This window comes from Babylonia areolata, chromosome 1 (genome assembly GCF_041734735.1).
Source record: "Babylonia areolata isolate BAREFJ2019XMU chromosome 1, ASM4173473v1, whole genome shotgun sequence".
Taxonomy (NCBI): Eukaryota; Metazoa; Mollusca; class Gastropoda; order Neogastropoda; family Buccinidae; genus Babylonia; species Babylonia areolata.
This window is the reverse complement of record NC_134876.1, coordinates 71,924,218-71,951,872: the sequence shown is the minus strand read 5'-3', so window position 1 is coordinate 71,951,872 and position 27,655 is coordinate 71,924,218. Positions and strand designations below refer to the sequence as shown.

General features: G+C 44.0%; 2 protein-coding genes across 2 annotated transcripts in view; one reads left to right on the top strand and one right to left on the bottom strand.

The window, feature by feature from the left end:
- Positions 1-523: 523 nt before the first annotated feature.
- Positions 524-7,090, bottom strand: LOC143293447 (uncharacterized). Its single transcript, XM_076604315.1, has 3 exons — positions 6,578-7,090; positions 1,332-1,697; positions 524-840 (listed from the first exon to the last, which is right to left on the bottom strand). Exons 1-3 carry the CDS (start codon positions 6,848-6,850, stop codon positions 733-735), a joined length of 747 nt encoding a protein of 248 aa, XP_076460430.1. The 5' UTR covers positions 6,851-7,090; the 3' UTR covers positions 524-732.
- Positions 7,091-11,976: 4,886 nt separating this feature from the next.
- Positions 11,977-27,655, top strand: part of LOC143286974 (uncharacterized) — a 92,471-nt gene continuing 76,792 nt past the window's right edge. The window contains exons 1-2 of the mRNA XM_076594966.1: positions 11,977-12,147; positions 24,777-25,718. Coding sequence (XP_076451081.1) covers positions 12,096-12,147; positions 24,777-25,718 — 994 coding nt within the window. The 5' untranslated portion in view covers positions 11,977-12,095. The remainder of the gene's footprint in view (positions 12,148-24,776; positions 25,719-27,655) is intronic.

Here is a 27,655-nt window from a genome sequence, read left to right as displayed (position 1 = left end):
TATATAAAGCTTGAGAAATATGCGTTTAAGAGTTGGAGCATGACACGTCCAACGTTTTACCCTCTGACATTCCACAGTGAAAGATACCCCTTACAATGTTTCAACCGAGAAAGCGTTTACATTGGATCAGGAATACCATTTCAAAAATAACCACAGCCCAGAAACAAAGGGACATACAATTTCACTTTCACAGCAGCTCTAGAAAACACAGCACTGTCACAGGTAAAACCAGTTGGAAGAGAACGTGAGGTGAGAAACACTTTATTAAAAATCAGATGGAAAATTTTAAAAAAGCATTCACTCCATATTCCTCATCCGCGCATTCACGTCCATATCGGTTGGAAGTATGTCTCGCCGTCTACCAATGACTACTGGCTTTAATTGAAAGCAACCGAGCAATTAGCGATCGATGACACATCCTGTGTAATACAATCCATGCCTCTTTCACAACATTAAAACTCGTAAAAACTAGTTACTTGATCTTACATATATATCGGCGAAACTTGCCAAAAACAAAAAAAAACAACCAACAAAATATTGTCAGTCTGCCTGTGATTACATATTATCCTCAACCTAAAAATTAGCAAAACATGTCATATCTTAGTCCAAATTACAGTCTAACCCTAGTATCAATACGTGAACATTACTGACCCTCTCCTGACTAAAAATCTCTATGCATGGTAGGAAAACGAAGACCAGACCATCTCAATTTTCCACTGGGGATTCAGTGTCTCACGCCTTGTCAGACTTCTTTTTGGGCTTCGCCTTTGACGTCCCACTCTTGGGGCTCTTCGCGACCTTCGTTTTGGGGCTCTTTGCCGTCTTCGCTTTGGCGGTCGCCTGAAACAAAAAAACTTGAAGCTCACATGGGTGCACTGCACACGCGTTGTCATGCATCAAGTTTTATTTGCATCTGCGAAAGCTGCTTTTGTCATTTAATTACTGCATTTCATTTTTACATATTACATTTTGAGCGATACTCATTTGGTAAGTTTTTGGGGTTGTTTTTTCGCGGAAATCGCCGACTGCAGGTAATCTAACACATACGTATATATATATAAGTGTAGAGAACTTGCCATAAATAGGAACGCAAGATAAAGAAATGACCCAACAGGCCTAACGAAAACGAAATGAAGAAAACACCATTTAATCGTTTCAATGAGAGCTTATTTGAAACTAAAGATCTTGGAGTATAACTGATATATCTGTAAATACGGTAATAAAGGTGGACGGAGAATAAGAGGAAAGGGTGGGGTGGGGGGTGAAGTGTAAAGGGAGTACTTGGTGTGCTGGGAGGTGTGTAGGAGATGACTGAAAAATCGTAACGGCACCTTTTTGGGTTTCTTGGCGCCACCCTCAGAGCCTGCAGACTTGCCACCAGTCTTGGCCTTGGCCTTCGCCGGAGACTTGCTGCGTGAAGGCGACTTGGTCATGGACCTGGGCTTCTTCACCTTGATGGTGGCCGGGCTGGCGGAGCCGGACTTGGTCCCGGCAGCACGCTTCTTGGCCGGGGCCTTCTTCGCCGAGCTTCCCGAACGTGACCGACTGGGTGATTTAGACTCCTTGCGGGCCTTGGCCTTCTTGGGGCTCTTGGACCTGGACCGGTCGGAAACCTTGCCCTTGGCCTTTTTGGAATCGGCCTTGGCCTTCTTGGTACCGGGACTGGCCGAACGCGGCTGCTTGGCCTTCGGCAATAGCTGCACAAAATGTCATTTCTTGTATGGGAGTGTAGACTACTGTAAAGTTCAATAACATAAGCCAAAATAAGCAGGGTGGTGATTCATCCCAACCTCTTCAAGATAAGTTTTGTCTCCGTTACGTTCCACTATTCGCCGTGTTATCAAATGAATCTTCGCCACATAAACCACACGGTTATCGAAATTAGAACAAATCAAAATGTTGGAAACTTACACCTAGTTCTTTTCAGTTTACGCCAAGACTGTACAACAACCCTGAAAAACGATTCATCACCCATCTTCCATATCTTTTTTTAGTCGACTCACAAGGAGAACAGTCAATGCGTATGCTGACCTATGCAGTATCTAGATTTACTGTCGGGAAAAAGGAATATCGACCGTAATCTCAAAGGTACGCACGATGTTCTGGTCGGTTCTGGTCTACCCTGTCCCGTACTTTGGAAGTTAATGTTTCGGGGGCTGCCACACACACCTTGGCGGGAAAAGTTACTTTGTGGACAGCTGAGCTCATGTACCGAATATTTTGTCCAATAAGTATTTGAATAAAAACTGAGTAAGTCAACTGCATTCACCCACCCATTCAGGGTATCAGATGCGAAGTTGTAGGGTGGGTAAGCCTCACTGCGAACGATCCAGTCGAAGCGATCAGGTCAACGTGTGTATTGTATCAGGTTGCACAATCGTCAAATGTTGCTCTTCTGTTTTTGAAGGCTTTATCAGATTGGTTGCACCAGGGAAAAGTTCGTTTACTCCTTTTCAACGTTTTTTCAACGGTTGACTCTCGAAATAGCAGGGGTGCCTGAGGGTAAATGCGAACGGCCAAGTCTAATTGCGAACGATGCTCAGTTACTGCAGCTTTGTTCGCAAATAAACTCGCGTCATAATATCCAATGCTCTAATTGCAAACGACACTATTTTGGAGATTCACGTAAATACCGACGTTCTAATAAGTCAACACATGCTTTCTTAAATTCTCCCATCACTGGTAACGCACAATTCATTCACCATAGCCAACTGGCCGGCAAATCTATTCTAAACTGTCAAAACCGGTTCAAGTCCTTTCTTCCCTTGATCATAGGATTTTGAGAGCACGTTTGTGAACTTGGCAGTGGTGCGCAAAGAGAGAAAAAAAAAAGTGCGGAAATACCCGGAAACTGATGTTTAGTTCTTGGAAATTATTCAGAACGAAGTTGGACCCAGTTCCAGAATACATCAATTCATGGGCTGCATTTTGTTGTACCCATCTGACAAAGCTCAGGAACAACTAGATATACGCCTACTTTGTGACGTATGATAACTTGACTGTTGGGCTATGTATGTTAACCGTGTTGAGTATGCATGTGCGCGACCGCTTGCATGTGGATCGAGAACCACATTTTGTGCATTTGCACTACTGAATGCGAGTGCCTCGTGCCCGAGTGCTACCTGTGTATGGTTACTTGTGTGTACGCGAACTGTACGTGTGTTGACTCTTGGTTTACGTCAAATGTCAGTGTATCGAGAAAGGTCATCCTGGAATAACCTGAGTAGAGCAGAGTGGGAGAACATCACTGCCCCGTCACTCATTTTCAAGCTGTCCTTAATTGTTGGTGTCTTTCCCACGGATTGTTAGCAAATTTAAATGTACCCCCTCCCCCCTTCCCCCGTCTTTAAAAGAAGCAATTTCCACATTTCTTCCTCTATTTTCCATTCAGTTTCGTTTCTAAGACGAACAAGTTGTAAACTGGTTAAAAACATTTTAATATACTCTACATTTCTTCCCCTCCTGAATGCCGTAAAGAAAGCCGAGAAAATAGAGGGGAAGGAAAGTATCACAACAGAAATATCCAAATCACAACATTTTCCGTCTTAGAAACAGTACAGGGGAAGAAATGTCCATACTGCACGCGCAAGCACACACACAAAGTGGGGGTGGGAGTGGGGTGCAGGATGGGGGGGTGAGGGGGGGGGGGGCGAGCTGAAAACTGTCGCCCAGTGTGACCTCACTGAGTAGCCTGCAAATTGCGTGAACGCATCATCTGTTGCTGTCTCCTCATACCTCGAGACATCCTGACAGGAACGAGGTTTCAGAGCTGGCAGTTCAACTGAGCAAAACCCCCATCTGCTCAACACCATGCAAGACATGACATTCGTGAAGCTAATATACAGACATGGCCGCAGTAGATTTTAGTTAATCCTTCGACACTTTACTCCATGACCTTCAGAAACGACCACTACAGGATCGCCTTGTATTTATGGTCAACAGGTACATGGACTCAGCCTGATCCCGGAAATCTGCGAAAATTACTAGCAGAAGATACGGGCCATCGCAAACGAGAACTACAAAACTGAAAACCCATTAGACAGAACCAAGAACATAACTCATTTTTCGTAAAACAAAATATACACATCTGTGTGTGTGTGTGTGTGCACGGTGTGTGTGTGTGTGTGTGCACGGTGTGTGTGTGTGTGTGTGTGTGTGCACTGTGTGTGTGTGTGTGTGTGTGTGTGTGCAACTGGAACCAAAAACAGAACTCTTTAGGAAAATATATACTAATCTGTGTGTGTGTGTGTGTGTGTGTGTGTGGGCGCGCGCGCGCACGCGCGCTTGTGTTTTTTTACAATGCACCAACATTTCCACAATATAACACCACGGCTGGAACAGCAAAGGATTTACCTTTCCATTCAGCAAAACTATTTTTCTTCCTTACAGCAACTGAACAGAAACCGCTGGAAGTAGCGAGTGCAGCGACTCAAAAGTCGGAGCAGCCAATAGTTCTAAGCACTCCCATCACAAGCAGTGCAGCACTGACTTCACAGTGTGTGGAATGTGTGTACACAGTGCTCCCCACTCGTCTCCCCACCGAGAGTGAATGCCAGATGACAGGAACTGAACACTATCCCCATCACCCTTCCATCAGCAGTGTTTAAATTCAAAACCTATCAATATGGTTTGCATCAGTACAAGTTGAATTATAAAAATTAGTCATCAGTTGAACGACATAATTCTGGTTGCGTGTTACACTGTCAATATACGAAGTAGGCTTTCACAAGTGACTAACGTTCAAATGATTTTTTTTTTTCTTCATTGCTCCTGACAATTTGTTCAAACCAGAAAAGGTTCACCTTTAGGGTCAGGGGAGGGTAAACTTGGAAAACAAAACAAATGTAGCCATATGACACGTACACTGAATGGTAAGTTTCGAAAGTGAAAGTCTCGGATTATTCAGTCAACTTCCACTTTAATCACAAATGGAAATGTAAGGAATTTAGCGCGAAAAGACAGGATATACTCGTATAAATTAAACTGCATGCAAAATGAAAGTACATGCTAATGTAATATATCCACCCAAAAATGATAGTATCTATATGGAAGGGACATACAAATCTGAAATGCAGTATAATTGTCATTTCTACTCCTACTACAATATGATCAGCCGTAACCAAAACGGAAATATCCAAAAAATTGTCTCCAAAGACGGAATGAGTAGTGTTCACAAGGTGTGGACGTTCGCTCCGCCAATAACAGGCGCGCAGGGGAAGAACTGTGGATAAAACCACCAAGACCTGTTCATACCATGGTGGTCGTCACAGACACAATCGTTGACCAAGCTCGCTTTACTCGGCCGCAAATATTGGCAGTCTAGAGAAGTTTGGCAAAACAGGCTTGTTTACCTTTTTTACTTCTGTAGTTTGATAACATAAATAAACAAAATTAGCATAACATGCTCACTAGCTTCCAATGCTGAAAAATATTCCAAAGCAATATTCTATCAATTGTTGGCTATGTTTCCCCTCCACTCCTTTGTGACTGGCGCGAACGTCCACGCCCTCTTGTGAACACTGCTCATGCCGTCTTGGGAGGATGTCCAGTCTAATGACTGATTCGCATTTTGTAATGTCAGGGTCGGTTAGTCATGTCAGATTTACAAAGTTCAGCAGTTATCCAGAACTGGTTCCGTTCTTTTGAAATCAAATGAAGGCGTGAAATCAACTGTAACAATGTTAAATCATATCGTGCTTTTAAACCCATCCTCCGAAAAAAGTGGGTCGACTTCCGCCTCCGCCACCCCCTGCATTCTTTGCTTGGAACTGATGCCGATTGTTAGTATTGGTGGACTTTAGTTATCTTGGGTTTTGTCTGAGTATTTGATATGCTAATTTCAATCTTAGATCCAAAGCAGTTAATGTCGGGAAAGGTTCGGGGGAAGGGGGGGGGGGGTGAGAGGGGTTTAAAAGAAATCAGTTTTTCCGTAAAATAAAAGGACAAACTTTTGCGAAGGGCAGTCTGGGAGGGGGTTTCGAAAGAATGCTTATCCATTCTCGAAACTGGTATCTTATGGTATTTTACATTATTCACGGTATCGACAACTACTGTTAAACGTAGGAAAGAAACCAACATAGGGGTGGCAGATGGACTGTAAATGACAATTCATTACCAAATCCAGTGCGGAAAACTTACAGGGGGCGGAGTAAGGGCGAGGATTTGGTGGAAAGGATGGAGAATGTCCTCTGGCATTTTAGAGAGCGTTACCAAGTTTGTTTTTCCCCTGTACGACGGGCGTTTCTCAATAACCTGACAATTTAATGCAAGCGTTTGTGTTTGAAACAAACTGACCGTTACCTTAGAACAAAATGGTCTTGGGAGAGGGGGGGCAGGGTGGGGGGTGGAGGGGCAAGAGGAAAACGGCAAAACGACTGTGAAGTCCGTACACTTGGCAAAGCCAGCAATCAATCACCGTAGCTTGACAAAGCTAGCGAAATGACTTTGGCAAAGCCGCCTAATCATGACTACCTTGGCAAAGCTAGCGAAATGACTTTGGCAAAGCCGCCTCAGTAATCATGACTACCTTGGCAAAAGTAGCGAAATGACTATTTTGGCAAAGCTAACTTGACAGTACCTTGAAAAAACCAGTGACGCCGTTGCAGTCTTCGCTCTTCTTGGCCCGCATGATTTCACCCTTCTCCAGGGCGTTCAGCAGAGCCTTCCTCAGGTTCGACTTGAAAACAGCCTTCTCGGCCATCTCGGGGTACTTTCGGGCAACATACATCCTGAGCCCCGTCAAACTCATCCCCTTTCTCTCTTCGGCGGCCTCTTTCAAGGCCTCCATGACCACCTTTTTGGTGGTGATGTTGCTGCTGCTGCTTTTGGTGGGTGAACCAGTTTTAGGCATGGCTGAAAGATGTAGTAAAAGTTTTCAGTGAAGACGTGGCAAAACCGAGGAACGGTTGTGTTTTTGTTTTGTTTTTTTGTGACCAATATTTCCCTCGCCTTCTACCTCGGAGATTGCTCAGTGGAGACACTGAATTCAGTGACTGGCTAGCAGCAGAGTTTGTCACAAATGCGGTTTGAGTGTTCGTCACCCTTTCAATCTGATTGGCTATCGCGTTCGTGTGTGTGTGTGTGTGTGTGTGTTTAAGCAGTTGTCACAGCACGATTTTCACAAGAAACTTTCACGTGAACTGAAGATTGGGTGCACTGACAAACCCTCTCCTCTCATCGAACTCCCAACTGCCCACTGCTACCCCTCCCCCCACGAACGTCCCATGTCGTACCCTTCTCTGTTTCTTTTCTCTCTCTCTCTCCGGCAGTGTCTCTCTCGTCTCCTCCCCTGCACCCACTGCCATCCATTGCTATGATTACTGACACACACACACACATACACACACTTTCACATCACACGCGGGCTTTTTTGCTACGTTGTCACTGACTGACTTCCTACATGTGACGTAGACCACCGTCAACGCTGATTTGAATCAGGCTTGTTTTTGGATCGTACCCCAATTTCACTGCACTGAAATTTGTTAAATATGAGACAGCTTTGTGGATGATATTTATTTGAGAATAACTCGCGTCTCTCTCTCTCTCTTCTCTCCCCCCAAACCCCCTTCTCCCCCCTCGCTCTCTCGCTTTTCCCCAGTCTCGAAATCACAAGGATTGATCTATTCAAAATCTAGTTAGGCGCCTCCCTGTTGAACTCCCAGGGACGAAACACATTTCCTATCCAACTTAAGCCCATAATGCTTGATATCTGGCTCGTCTGTTGATGTTGTTCTTATCTGTGTGTATTGTACGTTCGCCTGTGAAACTCTTCTGTCAGTATGGTATATTCATGTATTACCGGTTATTTACTTTTTGTGTTTACGATGTCTTATATTTATGAGGGCGGAATATATATGTGTGTGTGGGTACGTGTGTGCATTACTGATGTGAAAAATCTCTTACCAGGGGAAAAAACCTTCCATTCATTCCTAACTGAGTTTCTGTCTGCATCCCCCTCCCCTCCCTTACTACCTTTCAATCAGTCTGTCTCTCTCTCTCTAGCTCACACGCTTTCTTTGCTGTACTGAGGTTTTCTCCATTTACTGCTATGCGTATCTCAGTCTGCTAGTTACCTGCACTTTATCACAGTTTTGACGTGTGTGTTTCTTATCACTATATAGTATTACAAACATGCTTATGCCATTATTATTCAGCTGGTATTGTGTAGTGTAGGCCCTATTCAGGGCGGGGGCAAAAAACGGGGGGGGGGAAAGCGCACCAGTGCTCATCTTTTGCCCTCTTCTCCATCTGTCTGTCTCTGTCTTCCTCCCTCTCAGTGTGTTTCTGTCTTTCTGTTTCTCTCTCCACTGCCTCTTCCTGTCTCCCATCCCAACCTCTCATTTCACTCAGCTTCCTTTCATGTTTTATTTGTTTGTCTATGTCATCATGTTGTGATGTCACATTATTTTCTTTATTGTCACATTATTTTCTTTAATGTGACTAGAATGTATACATTTGATACTCTCTGAGAGAGAGAGAGAGAGTGTGTGTGTGTGTGTTCTGGGTTTTTGTTTGTTTGTTTTTGTTATATGTCGATTATCAATACCATGCTTGTGCCTCTCTCTCTCTCTCTCTCTCTCTCTCTCTGTGTGTGTGTGATTTTTACCATGCTTATGCCCGAGTTTATGTAATATAGTATTCGCATTCTATGACTTTAAGTAGCACTGTGTAGCAGTGCATACAATGACATATATAGTGTAGTATTGTGTAGTGTGGACCCTGTTTCAGGGCGGGGACTGGATGAAAAAAGCGCGCCAGTGCTTATCTGTTATCCTCGATAATAAAGAATTTGTCTTGTCTTGCCGTCTCTCCGTGTTTTCTTGTTCCATGGAATCGTGTTTTTAAATCTTTAAAAAAAACTGATTAATATCAAAGGGCTAAGAAAAAAACAACAACTAACAAACAAACACTGTTGTTGTTTAGCCGGCCTTTATTTTCATGGGAAAATTTCATTTCATTTCAACTTTCATTTCTCTCTCTCTCTCTCTCTCTCTCTCTCTCTCTCTCTCTCTCTCTCTCTCTCTCTCTCTCTCTCTCTCTCTCCTGTTTCAGTTTCTGTCTGCTTAAAGGAGATATATGTGTTTCTCTTTCAGACACACGCACACACTTGGACATCGGCGGCGCGCGCACACTTCACTCACACGTGTTCCCTCACTCGAAAGCTTGCATGCATGCTCACTCAGATACACATGCACGCGAGCGCGCGCGCGCGCGCACACACACACACACACGCACACACACACACACACACAAAACGAGAAATGTTAGATAAGGGAAAAAACCGCGTGTGAACTGAAATATATTTGCATGTCAGGCGTTACTGTTCCTGCTCACCGTCCGAACGGTCTTTCAGCACGTGATCTACAACCGAGAAAATGCATGCATTGACGTTTCGGACATACACAGAAACATTTGATTGTCATGTGCTTGATGTTACTATACTACATTGTAGATGATTATCTTCTTCTTCTGCCAGGGAGGGAAAATAGAAACTACTTATATAATCCGGGAGGCCTGGCGTGACGCTGACCCGCATCCACCGTAGAGCTGGGACACTGAACTGACTATGATCTGATCATTAAAAAAAAAAGAAGTGGGAGGGGGGAGTTGGGGGATGAGGGGGGCAAAACGTGACAACAATTAAACAACCTAAGTACAAGAAAACTGAGTGAATAAAAAAATAAGTCACCAATACCCGCATCTTCATCAACACCAACCAAACTACTTTTGAAGACCGGCTAAAAGTCCCTCCATCTCCCGGCCTCCCCCATCATGTAGTATGGTAGCATCACTGACACTAGCTTGTTAACTCAGTGCTGAATATAACGTTTCCATTAATCTCGTGCTCAGAATTTTATCACGATGTCCTGTTCGTGACAATAGCAAATTCCGGGAATGCCACTAAATCACTGTGAATTATTTTTCTCAGTGCTCGGCTTTGCCACGGCCACTGACGAACCGGCGCCCTTGTCACAAGCTAAGTACTATAAATTGACCATAACCCTAGGCCGCTGCAGACCAAAAAAAAAACAACAACAAAAAAACCAAAAAAACCCACCCAAACAACACACTCTTGAATGTACATAATCACTTGCATGCATCACAAAACACCACAGATTTTTGAATCTAAAAAAACCAAAAACCAAAAAAACAACATAAAACAACAACAACAACTACAACAAAACCTTCACTGATCTGAGAAACCCGGTCTGACTTTTTTGTTTGTTTATTTGTGTGTTTGTTTTTGTTTTGAGGACTGGTGCTTGGGGACTGAATACGAAAGGCTGAAAGCTACTGCCGGAAATAAAAACAGACGGCATTCGTTCTCCTCCCGACTAGAGAGGCCTGAAAAAATTTTAATTCAACAAATCTGTTTTTTGTTCATTTTAGTGCCGGTGTAAAAATGTAAAAATGTACCTTTAGAAAAGCTGTTCATAACAAAATTATGAGAACTATAAACAACAACTGACAACACATTTCGACATAAAAAACACACACCGGCATTTCGGGTATCGTTGGAGTGTGGATATGTATATTACTGTTTGTACACATTCTCTCTCTCTCTCTCTCTCTCTCTCTCTCTCTCTCTCCTGTACATCTGAGTTTTGTCGCGTGTCCTCAACAGTAGTGTCGGTCAATGTGACGTCCAGTTTGTAACCGGTGGTCCTGGAGAAATAAATAAAGAACAACAACAACAAAACAAAATAAACAAACAACAAAAAACAAACAAAAATACCTCTTTTAACAACTATGTTTTAAAAGTAAGGTCAAATGACGAGTAAAACCTTAGTTTAAAGAAATATAATCATCTAACCATTTTAACTCTATTTTTAACGCTCATATACGCTGCGCATCACAGGTAGCCGGTACTGAAGAAGACGACTCGAGACAATACAAATGTCGACCCGGAGGTTTTTTTTACTCCGCCCTAGTTCGTCAGTGAGTGTTTCAGTTTGAGAAACATTGTGTTGAAACCGGTCACCTCAGAACACACATGGCACACGCACCCAGTGGCTCTGACCACAGGCTGCCGTGCAAACACACACACACACACACACTCAGTCACACACTGACACGCTCAGTGATACCTAAAACAGCGCAGAAAAACAAAAATTTTAATGTGGGCAAGGGATCGAGTGTACGTCGGGGAACTAGAAATAACACCTGCCTCTTGTGCGATAAAGTGTAAGCTGTATGAAAAGTCTTCGTTTTGCATACGCTTGTGTAAAAATCAGTCATTGGCAGTATACCTCAGTACTCAGTCTAGTTGCTTTTTTTCCCACCACGATGTTTCAAGTAAATGTCAACCCTCCCCTCCCGCCCCCCTCCCCCCCCTCCCGGCCCCCAACTTCCCCATGCAAGTTATCAATAACAGATGCACTGACCAAAGGAAAAACCCCACAAAACCCCAACTATTTGAAGCAAGAAATTATCATCGTGACATTTCTTATTCTGCTGAACGAAAACCGGGAAAAAAAAAAGCGCAGGTAAACCTTAGCAGTGCGAGAATATGCCTTTTGTCAGTTTCAATATTCCCAGCTGAGTTTTCTCTCCACACTCAACCCTTATATTATTACTGTTCTTTATGGGGAAAAAACAACAACAAAACTGAGGCTTTCCACCTACATTCGTATTAAGTCAATCCAAGAGTCACAAACAGTAACATTACTGAAGACATAGATGAAAGGAGTAGAACGCACAGACACACACACACGCGCGCGCACATTGCGTGCACACACACACACATACACACTCAACAAAGTGTGCGAACCAACAGCGACTGCGTGCAGCAGCTTTGATGCAGCTATCTTGACGATCTTTTTTCATGCGCCTGTGTTTTCGCATTTTCGACCCTGTGCAGTGTTTGTGTGTCATTGTATCAGCGTGTCAGTGTCTGCATAGCCATCTTCCCAAGGATAAAAATATAAACCGATGGAAGCCAAGCGGTAAGTGCGGAGAGCTTGCAGACGTTAAAAGTGTGAGGTTGAAGCCAATTTGCGGGGGCCGACATCCTACGAGGCTATCCTGCCATTTTGCTAAGCGAATGCTGGGAAATACTTAGCCACGGGTCCGGAGCCGAAGTGGGTCATACGGAGATGGAAGAAAGTCGGTCACCTGCGGGAGAAGCAGAAGTCCCTGTCCCGCGGCGTAAGTACTGTCGTCTGACGGTGTTGTGTTCGTGATGTCTGACTGTGTTGGTTTATGGTTGCCACTTTGACTTGTGTTAACTCAAAACGAAACGTGTTGTTAACCGTCTTCGCCATTTTAACTCATTACCCAGTTTGACACGCCGCGCACATTTCGCTTATTCGACAATTGGGTCACTGGTAGTATACATTTATTATGTGAAATCTTCCTCTCCATATTGGAAAAGAAATCATTGATCACAGTGAAATGTAGGGCTTTCACTTTCTGATTATCAAGCAGACAACTATATATCACCAGGGAAGCTTTCTGCCCGATGTGCTGTTGGACTGTTGTGTGAGAAAGGAGGAATGTCTGGAAAATACGGGTCACGTGTAAAACTGGGTCAGTTGTGGTGAGTCAAGGTGGAGTGTGTCACGACAAATGGCTTGTTAGATCGGCGTCTGCAGCGCGTGTGCAGCAGTAAATTGACAGCGTGTTGGCGGAAACGGAGCTGCAAAAGTACGTGGAGTTTACTGTTTGGTGTTGTTCTGTGTGTGTGTCATTTTTTCTTTCATTATTCATGCTGATACACGGCTCCGTGTGCGAGCATGGCCTCCCGTTGGAATGTCAGCACAAAATTTGGCCAACTTTGAGAGGTTCTTCTCTTTGTTCGGTTGTATTTCTGAACTTCTCATGCGGTTTATACGATTGATGTAAGTGTGCTGATGACAAACCAATATTGGATAGAACGATCGTGCGTTGCTTGAAACGAGGAAGAGGGATCATCGGGTGTGACAACGAGTGCCCTCACAGACTCAGTTCATGAGGTCAATGTGACACTTATTGACCAATGAATGCGCGCGGCTTCGCGTTTCTGCCAGTGTTGTTACAGTTCGATCCAGATTTTGTTGCGTTGGCAGGGCAAATGTGCTTTCAGACTAAAACACATTTCGCCTTGCATTCTGCATCGATAAAAAAAGGACAAAATATCGTGCAGATCCTGTTGATTACATGTTAGACATCCTCTTACTTTACTCGAACGTAAAATGTTGAAGATTCGTTCTGTTCGGATGGTATTGGAATGTGCTGTAAAAAGCTTCGCCGAAATGAGTACACGAAATCACGTGTTTTCAAAACATGTCACATCTCTCATTAAAACTTTGAAGACATGCATATCTTTTATGTCTTGATCAAAATAATGACGAATTCACAGTGGCAAAGCACGAAATTTTGACAACTGACGTATTGGGGAACATTCTATTTTCTAATCATTAGTAGGCCTCGTGTGTGTGTGTGTGTTGTGTGTGTGTGTGCGCGCGCGCCAGTGTGTGCAGTGTGTGTGCCAGTGTGTGTGTGTGAGAGAATGTGTGTGTGTGTGTGTGTACGCGCGCGCGCGTGCGTATGCGTATGTGTTTGAGAAAAAGGAAGACGGATTTATCTGGCGTTTAGGATCATGCTCTATGACGTTCACTTGATTTGTGAGATGACCGGAACGTTTTCAGCAATATTTGGATCTATCATAATTATTGCTAAATTTACTAAATTAAATTGTTTTTCTCTGGCACTGACATTTCTGGAGATATGTCAGTATTTCAGTTTACTATGAAACACACACACAGACATACACACATATAGATGTACGCGTGCACGCACACATATACACACATTCTCTCTCTGTCACTCACACACACATGCACGCATTTGTTCACATTGAATGAGTCAAAAATGGAATTTAAAAGTTAATTTATATATAGTTTCATGATCTTGATTCACCTTATTTTCTTGCCTTTCCTTGTATTGTTTTTATATGAAATGACTGATATATTCTGTGTGTGTGCCGGGCGTGCATGCGTGTGTGGGTCTGTGTGTGTGTGTGAGTACAATCCCAGATGCTTGCACCCCTTTCCAGTCAAGTATTATCTTCTTTTTTTTTCAAATAAGAGAAAGAAAAAAAATCAAACGACTTTACCTAGATCAAGATGTGCTGTTTGTTAGAATTAACGGTCTGCACAGTTTGAAAGATCCATCGATATATGGTAGGAGTTAGGGAGGGTCATGGGAGAGGGTGGGTTTTTAAATTACTTAAATTACAGTATATTTTAGGATCCATAGTTTCCAGTGATCTCCAGGTTTGCATGTATTTAAATTACAGTATATTTTAGGATCCATAGTTTCCAGTGATCTCGAGGTTTGGATGTGGCGCGAAAGTATTAGAAAAAACCCACCTCAGATGTGATTTTCCTTTGGGTTTATCCATTCATTTGTTGATAAATTACAGTGTATGTTTGAAGGCCACAGCATTAACTGCTTGTATATAATTATGAAGAAACTTGCCCGGGATAAAAAATATAACTGCAGCTGTATGTTAAGAAATATAAGGGCCACAGTTGGTCGCCAACGGTCATCGGGCACCAGAAGTTGCAATTGTTTCCAGAGTTATGACATCATAAATGAAGTAATACGTCACTGAGTTGGAACAGTATGTCTTGCTACAGATTTTGTGTCAGAATAACAGTTTTGCAGAGCTCTGTAATGACCACACCAACTCTGCGTTGAGAGAGAGAGACACACATACAAGGACACAAATAGTTTAATTGTACAGGCCTTGGTTCTTGAGAGAGAGAGAGAGCTCAAACGTGCGCCTGTGTCATTTTCTTTTGAATACATCAGAAATAACAGTATTGATTTGCAGATCCTTACTTTACTTTACTTTATCCGTCCTCTTGTACCATCTAGGGCGTCGAGGGGAGAAAGAGCTGACGGGCCCTGGCAAGCTGAAAGGCCTCGTTGGGTGGAATGTTGTAGGTCTTCAGGGTTTCTTTCACACCGTCAATCCAGGTCTTCCTTGGTCTTCCTCTTGCCTTGTATCCTGATATCCTTTTGTTGTACGCTTTACTGGCCATCTGGTGAGGTGCCATACGTGTTAGATGTCCAAACCATCTGATCGTTTGCCTTTGGATATGGTGGAGGACAGGTGTTGTTCCCACCATTTCTCTGATCCTGGTGTTTCTGATCATGTCCCGTCTGGTCTTGTTGACGGCTCTCCTCAGACATCGCATCTCGCAAGTGGTTATTTTGCGTTCCAGACTTTTTGTCAGGGTCCATGTCTGGTACTGGTAGGTCAAGGTGGGGATGAAGATGGAGGTAATGAGTTTGGCTTTGGTCTGAATGGGGATGTTGGGATGTTTGAGGAGTGGGGCAAGCTGGTAGCTGACGCTGTTAGCCTTCTGTACTCTCGTCTCAATCTCTCTGTTGAGACGTCCATCTTCCGAGAAAATACTGCCGAGATACTTGAACTCGCTGACTTGTTTCAGCGGAATTCCGTTGACGTTGATGTTTAGGTTGCCAGGTGTTCTGCTGACCTTCATCGTCTCGGTTTTGCTGATGCTGATCTTCATGTTGAGCTCCTCACACTGTGTGTTCAGTCTGTCTGTGTGCTCTTGAAGTTGTTCTTCTTTCTCATGTGCCAGGCTTTGGTCATCTGCGAACAGCATCTCATTCAGATCTTCTGGGTTGGGGTTTGCTTCTTTTGTGATTTTATCCATGTATATGATGAAAAGTAACGGTGATAGAACACACCCTTGTCTCACTCCAGATGCAGATCCATTTTTTTAAATTCATGGTTAATGCTATTGTTTAATTTTACGACAAACAAACAAACAAACAAAAAAATACACCCCCCAAATCCAACAACATCATGAAACATGGACTTCATCAAGGGGCGCCAGTTGCCAGTCAGTCATAATTATTTTGATCTTGTCGGTGACATTATATTCTGACCGTATATGTTTTACTCCCCACCCCCTTCCCCTCCCAACGGCCCCTCCTTCTTTTTTTTGCCCCCCCCCCCCCCCCTTTCTTTCACCCTTTTTCTCTGTAACATTTTCATGCTACTTTCAGTGGGATGGGGGTGGGGGCGGGGATGATGGTGGTGGTGACCGATGTGGGTGGACTGGGTTTCCACAAGTGGACGCCTTCATGTCCATGGGCATTTTATGGGCAGGAAGGACGGTGCGCACACTGAACCTCCATCCCTCCACTCCCTGCCTCCCGAACACCTGGTTATAGTCAGCTGGCACGCACACATCTCTTCCAGGCCTGTCAAAGTGAGCCCGTGATTGGACAATGCAGTGTTATGTGGAGGACGAAGGGATAGGAGTGGGGGGTGGGGGTAGGGTCCATGTAAGGATGAGAATGGGGGTTCTATTCACTGAAGGGATGAGAGTACGTGTAGAGGGGAAGTTTGGTAATATTAGGGGGAGGGGGGTGCCGCTACACGTTTGGATTTTTGTTTTCACTGCCCCAAGGTCAGCAGAAAAACAAAGCCAGACTGTATGTGAGGTGGTGGGAGTGGTAGGTTGGTTGGGGTGGTGGTGGTGGAAGGCGTCTTTACCGAGAGTGTTAGTCCACAGATTTTTAACACTGAACAGTTGAGTGGTAGCAAAGAATGTGCCCTTTGTTGATGGTAGAGCGTTAACTAGAACATTAATTCCAAATTGGGCCCACATGGCGGTCCTGCTTCGCCATTTCTGGAGCTGCGAATTCAAATTTCCTTTTGATCCTGTGCTTCCATGGGCATCCATAGAGTGTGGAACTGGACTTACCAGTTGGCCCTCCATGGACATTCCTAAACTTGCGAGCTGGAATCGCCCGGCCAGCAGATTGTTCATTCCTTTTCTTGTTCCTGGTTTGCTGTTTCGAAATACCAGGTGGTTCCACATTGGCATCCCTGAAGGTGTCCAGTCGATTCACTGTTGGTACGAATATCTGTCAAATGATCAGGGATATGTGTTTCCCAAAGTTGCGAGCTTGAGTTGAAGATATTCTGTACCCCTGTTTAAGAAAACAATGAAGGAAGAGATCAGAATAAACAGAAACCGGAAAGTATGGGAGGTTGAATCGCAGGCGCTTTGCTGGACGAAGTGAACGCACTTGATTAATGATATTACACGGGTATGACTATCATCACTGCCCCCACTGTCATATTGTGCCATCAGCTCTAGTAGCATGACAGCGTTGGGCAAGTCCCTTCCTTTCTCCCCCTATAAGATAATTTGTAAGCAGTCTCCTGGCTTTTGAACTTTTCTGTGATGGAAATTTCCGTCGTACTCTTTTTTTTCTTACAATTTCTTTCTTTATCCTTTGTTCGTTTCCTATCTTTGAAAACCGCCTCCCCCCTTTTGCCTGCCATTCTATTCACCTCTACAAAGTCTTCCTTTGCAACCCAAAGATCCAGCTTGCTAGACTGCTTTTCCATGACGCGTAGGTAATGGGGTGTAAACACTGGGACAGGCACTAATTGCCCATTTTCTTGGTTATTTTACAACACGGTCGTGCTATTTATCGCGTGCGTCTAAGCCAGTTTTTTTGCTTGTATGTTTTCTGTCTTTGTTATCTTTTGTTAGTTGCAAATTAAGTGCAACATGCCTGATTCTCCCAGCAAGGCCTTCGTGTTTCAGGTCTTGAGAAGTTCAGCGACATTTGCGGTTTGTTTAAGGATCTGGAGCCAATTGCCTTGCTTGGTTCTAACTTTTTGACAGTTACACGTGACTGAATGCCTACGTTGACCGAACTATGTCTATGATCAGTTCCATTCTTCACATAGTTAGTAGCGGGTTACGACCATACTGGGCTATTCCGTCTGAGCAATGCAACTGCCTCCTGGAAACGTTCTGTGTATGTTTTCGGTCTTGGTTTAAAAAATGAAAAAAAAGGAAGGCTTTTTAAAAATGCTACTTCGGCCAGATACGCCCCCACCGTCGGCTGTGCATTAGGCAGCATGAATTAGATTGTGTCCTTCCTTTGTCGTACACACCTGGGACACTTTTTTGTTGTCGTGTGTTGTCACCTGAATGATGACTTGAACTGAAGATAGAGTGCGTAACTTGGACATCATAGATACCCAGAGCTGATAATCAGTCTTTTTATCGTCACTAACTCGATTTGCTATGTAGAGTGTTTATTATGTGTGTGTGTGTGAGAGAGAGAGGGAGAGAGCATTTAAGACAGTGGCTGTTCTGTGATGGTGCCAGACAGAAACTCACAGGACTGATTTCCAACACCATGTCATTGTCCGTCGGTTCAGAGACCAATTTTCACGCCATGTTAGAGCCGTCTCGCCAAACGTGACGTCAATGGCGAAGACGTGTGTGTGTGTGTGTGTGTGTGTGTGTGTTTAGTATCTCCATTTTTTTCTTCCTCTGTTGTTATGGTTGTTAATACAATTGTTAGTATGATTATCACTGTATTATTGGATAATATACGTGGTGGTTTTTTTGTTTTTTTTTCATTTCTCAAGATTTCTTTCCTGATAAAGTGCTTGAAAACTGGGTACACAGTATTTGTCCTTATGTAAGGCCATTTAAGTTGGGTTTTAAGATTTTGCGCGAGTGCAATCAAACACACACACATATAGTTACGCCCCATCCACACCCCCACACCTCCTCCTCCCACACAAATGCAGAGAATGTCAGCTTTGTGCAACCAAATGGGTTCAGACCATCTGCAGTCGCTGAGCTGATATGATATTTATTTTATAATTCACTCCTTGATCAATAGGAACTTTTCTTCCCGAGCGCAGTGACCACTAGTTTAGTTGCCATGAACTCTCCAAACTCTTGTACTCACCAAATTTCGGCTTTACTGCCAGAGTCTGGACCGTACTCTCCTAAAGCATCGACTTCTTTCCACCAAAACCCCGCAAAACTTTTGCTGTACCCGTAAAACATCCGCTGAACTCTCAAGCCCTCCAGAACTCACAAAATATCTGTTGTCCCCCCAAAACCTCTGTCCAATGTACTCCCCGAAGCTACTGAACTTTCAAGGTCATGATTAAGGTAAGTGAACTTTAAAACTTGGTCTGTTTTTACCAAACCTCCGTTGTACAGGTCTCCAAAACATACTTTACCCCCTACCTCCCATATCTCCAATGTACCCACCAAACCTGCTGCATCCCCAAACCCCCTGCTGTACCCTCAAAACCTCTGCCCAACCCTCAAAACTTATGTCATATCCTCAAAAAAGTTCGGTTGTACCCCCCAAAAAACCTCGACTGGCTGTGCTCCCCAAGTCGCATCCGGTCGGGATGTCCTTCCAAAACCTCGGCACTACTCCCAGCACCGTCTGCGCAGCCTTCCGTGCTCCCCGCGCTCCTTTTCACACACACACACACACACACACACACCAACCTTTTCTCACAGAGAGAGAGAGCTCTGTCAAAACCTCAGCTGTTCTCAGCAAACCCCAACGTATCCCCAAACCGCCCACATCCCGGCTGAACTCTCCCACTCCCAAGACTCCTCAAACCTCAGCACGCTCTGTTTCAATCCGCCTGCCATTGTCACCAGAGCCTCCAGGCTTCTGCATCGTGCAACCCAGAGAGAAGGTGAACAGTTTCTGCACATCACTGCGCAGTTAGGAAATGGAAGAGTTTTTATTTTATTTTTTTTATAGGTTTTTTTATTATTTTTTTTTTTAATGTACTTTTTGTTTTCAGAGGGAGATGACGGAGAGAGAAAGAGAGCGATAAGCCACACGAGTGATTTTCACATCATGATTGTGTTCTTGAAGATGCACAAAGGCTTTGCGATTCCATTGGCAACGTGATTAAATACTGAAAACCGGAGCAAGCGTATTGTTAAGGCTGTGAGAGCTTATTGTTAACGCTGTGATTAGTTGCTTTACGATCATGTATTCCGTACGATTAATTATTATTGCAGTTACTTAAGACCAGAGAACGTACCGTCCAGTTTTTATGACATTTTTTTTTCCAGCAAAGCAAAAACACTGAATGAACCGCAGAGTATTGGGCTATGGACCGGAAAAGGAAAATCAGAAAACCTCAAGTCATTGATTCTCTCTCTCTCTGTGTCTGTCTCTCTCTCTCTCTCGCATGTGCACTCACTACCAGTGCACCTTTTGATCAAGAGACAGACGGACAAGGAGGACCGAGACATACATTTACACGCATGTATTCACTCGAATGCACACATACATTAGCGCGAGTTTGAGCACGAAATAAGTCGGGCGATCAAATTTTCATACACTTTGACAATTAGATTATGTTTATTTGTTGTTATTGTTGTATATATATACATACATACATACCGGCGTAGCCGAATTTAGGTCAAGTGTTCCGTCACAGGCAAAGCCGGATCAGTTGCTCATGCTTGCCACATACTTTCCTGTCGTAAATTGACCCGACCTTTGATCAAAGAGCCCAGCTTATGTAGCTGTTAGAAGTGGAGAAGCCTGAGATCCTCACCCGCATGTTCAAGTTCATTTTTCGGGTCAGCTAAGCGAGTTTAAAAGCAATGAGCGCAATTTAGATTGATCTTAATTAAAACAACACACACACACACACACACACACACACACACACACACACACACACACACACACAAAGCGGTGTCTTAGACCTTTTGGTCACATTGAACAGGGAAGAGATTAACGATTTCTGATAGTAATTGATTTTCAAAATCCCTTGGCGTCCAAAAAAAGTAGTCCAGGGTGAGCGAAACAAAATCGCTGTCCTGATATTTACATAGCCTTGTTAGTATGGGCCTGGTGTGACTTTAATCATATTTCAAGGTCACGATTAAGGTCCCTTGAGAAGGACTGCCTTTGCGAACTCCTGGTGGCACATGTGTAAGTTAGGCTTTACCAATGCCGGTGGTTTTGCTCAGCTGCTGTCGCTGTTGTATATAATTTGTTATGCTTGTTTTGGAAGAAATGGAGCGCAAATACGAAAGCTGTCACTGACCTCTGTGATCTTGAATCCAGGTTTAAGCTCAATATGGTTGATGATTTTCAATGGTTATTCAAGTTCAATAGCCTAAGCCGCATCATTGCCGATCTAAAGGTTTCCGGAAAACTCAGACCAACTGACGAGAAATCAGTAAACGGTCGAGAAGCACAAAGATCATCATAAAAAGCCAAGGAATTCGTGATAAACCGCCAAGAAATGGTTATCAGATTGACTGGCAGGCAGACAAGATAAATATATGTATGTATGTATGTGTGTGTGTGTATATATATATATATATATATATATATATATATATATATATATATATATATATTGAGAACAGTGAGGGGGCAGGGTGGGGGAGTGAAACTGCCCATCGATACACATTTAACCGCGAAGATGACGAAGAAAAACTGTGGTGAAGTTGAAAAAGAAGTCATATAGTATCGATATTTACTTTTGTGACAAAAGTGGTGGTCGCCGTAAAGATGGAGTCAAAGAAATTGATAAAAGGAATCCAGAAGGGAAAAAAAGGTGGTGTTTTTTTTTTTAATTTGTTTTTTTAAAGAAGAAGGAGAAGAAGACCCACATTTAGATGAAGCTGTGCATGAAGAAGAAGCGGAGAAGAGAAAAGGAGGGAGGGTACGGTGGAGGGCGGGGGGATGGGGGTGGGGGGCAGCAGGAGGAGAGAAGAAGGAAAAAGAAACACAACCACAATAAATAGAGAAGGTGGGGAGATGTGAAGAAGTTGAAGAAGTAGAAGAAAAGAAGAAGAAAAAAATCTTGAACAACTTTTGAACCCTCTTTTTCGACAGAGCGCCTCTCCCAGGAACGTAATGCGGCCCGGTCTTGAGAAACCTTTTATCGAGTTTTCGTAGGTTGGCCGGAGGAGGGGGGAGGGGAGGAGTTGCGGGGGGTGGGGGTGGGGGGTTAGAGAAGTGGAGGGGAGGGGTGCGGATGGAGGGAAGGGATCGAGAGGAAGGGAGGGTAGGGTGGGGCACACCGCACACAACCACTTCGGGATCAGACAGGGAGGACCCACGTTTTGCAGTCAGGCTGACCCAGACAGACGGATAGGCACAGAAAAAAAAGAGCTTCAAACATTGATCATGTACCAAATAAAGGGCCGGGGGAGGGGAGTATGGTTTAGCCTCCACTTCCTCTTTCTTCGCCTCATTATATATGTTTATTAATGTTGGATTTCCATAAAAGTGAACGGAATATGAATATGCTAAAGCAACTGTCCAGTCAACCAACCAACTAGGTAACCAGTCAGTAAGTCAACCAACATATCAATCCACAACATAACGTATTTCAACACGCGCGCGCATATATGCATACGTGCTATGTCAAAGTATCCCCCCCCACACACACACACACGCACGCACGCACTCACACGCACGCAAATACGCACATGCACGCGCACACACGCACACACTCACACATTCGCACATGGGAATGCACGCACTCACACACTTACAACTTGAACACACACACACACACACACACACACACACACACACACACACACACACACACACACACATACAGAGTCACATGCGCGGGTATCAGACACACTAGGTACAAAGATAATCGAAGAATTTCATTCAAGAACAAGTAACTGTATGCAACAAATAATTTACTAGATTGTTTCAAGCTGAAATTCTCGTTTGAATCACCACTTTTTGTTTTGTTTTGTTTTGTTTTGTTTTGTTCAAACAAATTTGTTGTTGGTTTTTTTAATCAGCTGCCAGCACTTCAGAAGTTTGCTATAGACAGAAGGATAATTAACGAACATCAGAACGGATAATGAAATATCGCCCGAATCAGTGAAAACTCAGATATGCCGAACATTTCCATATTGATAGCCGATGGATTCATCATAAAGAACCAATACATTCTTTGTATACATCCAATAACTTCATGATTAACAGGAGACAAGTGATAAAGAGGCCAGAAAATCGCCATTAACAGGAAAAAAATAATTATCAACTGGCGAGAAATCGGTAAACGGTCGGGAAGCACAAAGATCATCATAAAAAGCCAAGGAATTACTAATAAACAAGAAATTATTCGTATTTATAAAACGAAGGAACTCTTCGTGAACAGACGAAAAGCCGGTTTTAAACTGATGGAAAATTGTTGCTGGAATATTTTTTGGGATAGGGTAATTAGGGGGGTGGGTGGGGATGGAGGAAGGGGGGATTGGGTGGATTCCAGACACACAGCGTCTTGAAAGCGGAGAACTCCACAGGTGCCGTCAATTTCGCTGCTGAAACATTTTATGCAAATATAATTGTACGCATAACTGTCAAATACCGTCTTTTTTGTGGTACGTGTGTTGTTGGTGATATTATGTCCACAAAAATAAGGCAGGGCATATGATAGCAATGATAAGTGTGTAAGAAAATACATTCAGTTCCTTCCTGGTGATAATACACTTTACTTTTGATGTCAAAACATATTCAACGGTTTTCTGATTTGCTGTTCATTTGTGCGACTGAAAACATCTATTTTAAAATGAAGTAACAAAAATGACCGTAGAGAAGCTGACTGTTCCTATTTAGATGTAAAAGCCGTCACAGTCCGGTGACAGTGAAACCGGTTCATTATTACGACTCCAGTTATGAAGTTATGACACAAAGGCTTATGGATGTGTAAATCTCTCTCTCTCTCTCTGAGTCTCTCTCTCTCTCTCTCTCTCTCTCTCTCTCTCTCTCTATATATATATATATATATATATATATGTGTGTGTGTGTGTGTGTGTGTTTAAAAGTCTTGAAGACAGAAAGCAGAGCAGCGAAGACCTGAAGAAAATAGAGGCCATTGTCTGAATCACTTCGTGTTTTTTTTCTTTTCTTTCTTTCTTTCTGACTGAAGAGAGTGAACCGGATGTTAAACTTTGATGCGAAAAGATATCAGGATTGATTTACAGTTTGACCGAAGGCATGAAATATAATGCCAGTCACCGAACCAGTTTTGAGCGCGTTGTATCTCGGCTTTCAGGAAGTGGAGTGAATGTTACAGGATAACGATTTCATTTTAAGGGAAGGAGCGATAATGTGATGACAGTGATAATGAGTGGATTGTGGAATTTGTATGGTGCATTTCTGTAAGTAAAGTAAGGCTCATTGCGTTGGCAGTCGCCCATTCTCACGCAGCCACGCCCGAAAATGACTAACACGCACACCTGTGAGCAGAAAACAGCTCAAAATAACCGTGGAGGAAGAATACAAACCCACAAAACGCAGGAGTGACCTGTTTTTAGTTGTTTTTATGTTGTTTTTATACCCTCTTAAGGTGTAGAATACCCTTAACAAACAAACACCAAAAAAATTCGATTCAGGGGGAGAGGGAGGAGAGGGAATTTAATTTAAAAAAAAATTATTATTAACTCTGTCGAATGCGCATCGTGTATATATATGTGAGAATCCTGACCTCGCCGTTCAGAACAACACAGTGATCCAGCATGACACTTTTTTTTTAAACACATGCTAATGCACAGTTATTCAACAAGGACTCATTCTATACACTGGTTAACACTTAGTGATCCAGCATGACACATTTTTTACATGTGTCAACGCACAGTGATCCAGCAAGGACACATTCTATACACATGTTAACGCATAATGATCCAGCATGACACATTTTATAACCAGGTCAACGCACAGAGAACCAGGAAGAACACCTGTACACAAGTTAACTCATAGTGATCCAGCATGACATATTTTATACACAGGTTAGTTAACGCATGCACGCAAGCAGACGCTCTGTCTTTTCCTTCCAAACAGGTTTGGATCGATATACCAGTGTAGACGGGGCAGAGCATGAATCATTCAATAAAGACACAAAAAGGGACCAGTAACTAACGATGTTCTTTTGTCTTTTTCCCTACGAGGTGCAGTGGTGTGGAGAAAGGTGGAACAGCCCGACCCGGACATGGAGCAGACGGACTCAGGAGGAGGACTTAGGAGGAGGAAGAGGAGGAGCAACAACGAAGTGCAGGAAGACGAGGAGGAGGAAGAAGAGGACCTTCTACCCACTCCCGGACCATCCTCCACCTCCTCTTCCTCACCACCACCACCCCCACCACCCCCGAAAGCGCACGAAGGGGGCGTGTCTCGTCTGCAGATGGTGGCCACGATGTCCTCACTTCCCAGGGTCATCCAGCAAGAGAACATGTCACCGCCGCGGCGGAGGATGCAGCAAGAGGAGGAGGAGGAGGAGGAGAATGAAGGGGGGGTCTCTCGACGACAGCCTCCTCCTCCTCCTCAGCGTTTGGACAACTCCTTCGTTCAAGGACGAGGAGGAGGAGGGGGAGCTCGACCAGCCCACATCCAGATCGCCCACAGCGCGGCCTCCCAGCTGCAGATCGTGTACAGCTCGGCCTCGCCCATCCAGATGGCGCACAGCTCCTCCTCCCAGCAGCATGCACACCACAGCCCGGGGGGCCCGTCCTCCTCCCAGCCACAGACTGCCCATCATCGCGCGGCCTCCCCCCCGCATCGCCTGGCCCCCACGTCCCCCGGCGTACAGCTGCCCCACAGCTCCATCCAGGTCCACGCACGGCGCGCCAGCTCGGCCTCCCCGCCCCCCCTGATGGAACACAGCCCCGGAGGTCGGCTCCACGTGGCCCACAGTTCTTCCGGGGGGTCGCCTTCCTCTCCGCTGCCGCCGATGAGTCACGCAGGGGGCTCAACTGGGGGAGCCCTGCTGCAGATCGCCACTGCCTCGGTGTCCCAGCATCTTCAGCACCATCATCATCAGCATAATCAGCACCAGCATCAGCATCAGTTGCACCTCGTCACTTCCTCTCCTGGTGACCGCGGATCTCCTTCTCCTCAAGGTTGGGGTTTGTGTGTGTAGGGGATGGTGGTGGGAGGGCGTGAGGGTGGGACTGTATGTGGTGTATGGGTGAGGTGGCGTGTGTTCTGTTGAGAGAGAGAGAGAGAGTGTGTGTGTGTGTGTCACTCTGTGTGTGTGTTTGTGTGTGTGTGTGTGTACTCTGGTACTGGTTGACGTCGAGTGCCTCAACATACGTCACTGACCTGAACAAGTTGGCCGACAGTCGCTTGCCTCGGGAGGTCAGTTTGTGTTCACCACCACTACAAACAGGAAATTTCATGTTATTTCACATGAACTTTACTTTCAGAAATTGCTATTCGCGTGCAGTTTTTGGCCTTTCGGTGGTAATTGTTGCATGCAAGCATCCGGGGACTATGAAATTCAGTTGTCCTTGGTCTAAAAATTTTTTTTTTAAAGTAACAAAGTACACTTTGTGGTAAAGGGCTGTGATTTATTGTTTGGATTTAATTTGGATAAAAGAATTGAAACATTAAAAGAAATGTAATTTGGGTCTATTTTGTTGTGGATCTTTATCCTGTCATAAGGATATTTTCAAGGATCAAAATCCTGTTTTAAGGATAAAGATTCACAACAAAATAGACCCAAATTATATTTCTTTTAATGTTTCAATTCTTTCATCCAAATTAAATCCAAACAATAAATCACAGCCCTTTACCTCCAAGTGTACTTTGTTACAACTTGGCGCTGCGAGCAGGATGTTTTAATTTTTCAAATCTCTTATGAAAATTAAAGCCCCTTACCATTAACTATCACACACACACAAAAATCATTGATAGGATAAATACGTTCGTGTAAAGCGACCAGAATCTCTCTCTCTCTCTGTGTCTCTGTCTCTGTCTCTGTCTCTCTCTGTATGCCTGTGTGTATGTGTGTTCACGTTTGCATGTTCATAGACAAAGTTAAAATTTTTTCTTTCGTTTTTAAATAAGTAGGATTTTTGTTTTTTAAACTTGTAAACCTGTCTTGTTGCTATCGAAAGGATATTTGCAATGACTTTACCGACGACGAGGAGAGACGGGTTCTGGAAAAAGACAGAGCAGGTTTCAATGAAACTCACGAATCAGTCCCAGAGATCGATTTTGTTCATTTTGATTAGGAGAGGTAGATAGATCGAGAGAGAGAGAGAGAGAGTCTCGCTCTCTCTCCCTCTCTCACCGCCACATAGTGTACGCGTCTTCACAGGCACGCACATCAATGGAGACAAAGAGGATTTTAGAAGAAATAACAACGACAACAAAATTGTGTGTGTGTGTGTGTGTGTGTGTGATGGACAAAATTAATAATGTGCCCGCCCAGAAGAAATGGCCAAAATACCGACAACAACAAATTAACAAATAAAACCCCGAACTGGACTCTCTCATTCTCTCTCTCTCTCTCTCTCTCACGATCCGTTGAAGCATGAGCACACAGTCGCGACACGATAGCACAAAGGAGAACACATCAACTAACAAATTCCACGCCCCGCCGTTTTGCACGTGCTCACTTTTTAACGACACACATCCACCGTTTCCAGTCCATCAACGAACACGTGTGCTTCGTTCAGTTCGGTCTCACTTTAGCGAGCCCCACCATGCATGCAGCATTGCACGCCTTCTGTCACGTGCAAGTTTGTGAGGAATGGGAGATTAACGATCTGTTTGGGCCGTTGGCCCCCCCGTTAGGTCAGCTTGTTCTCTGGCACTGGGGTCGATGACTTGTTGTTTTCAGAGGGGAGAATGGTGGGTGGTTTGGCAGTGATCTAGATGGGTTTTTTTTTTTCTTCTCTGCTTTGTGTGAGGCATAGAACTGCAATTATCGTGAGGGAAACTGGACGGCCCATTTGAGGGTCTGACGGGGAAGGTGTTTTTTTTTTTTTTTTTTTTGAACGGATGAAAAAAGAAACACAAAAACCAGACAATAGGCATGGTTTATATGGGA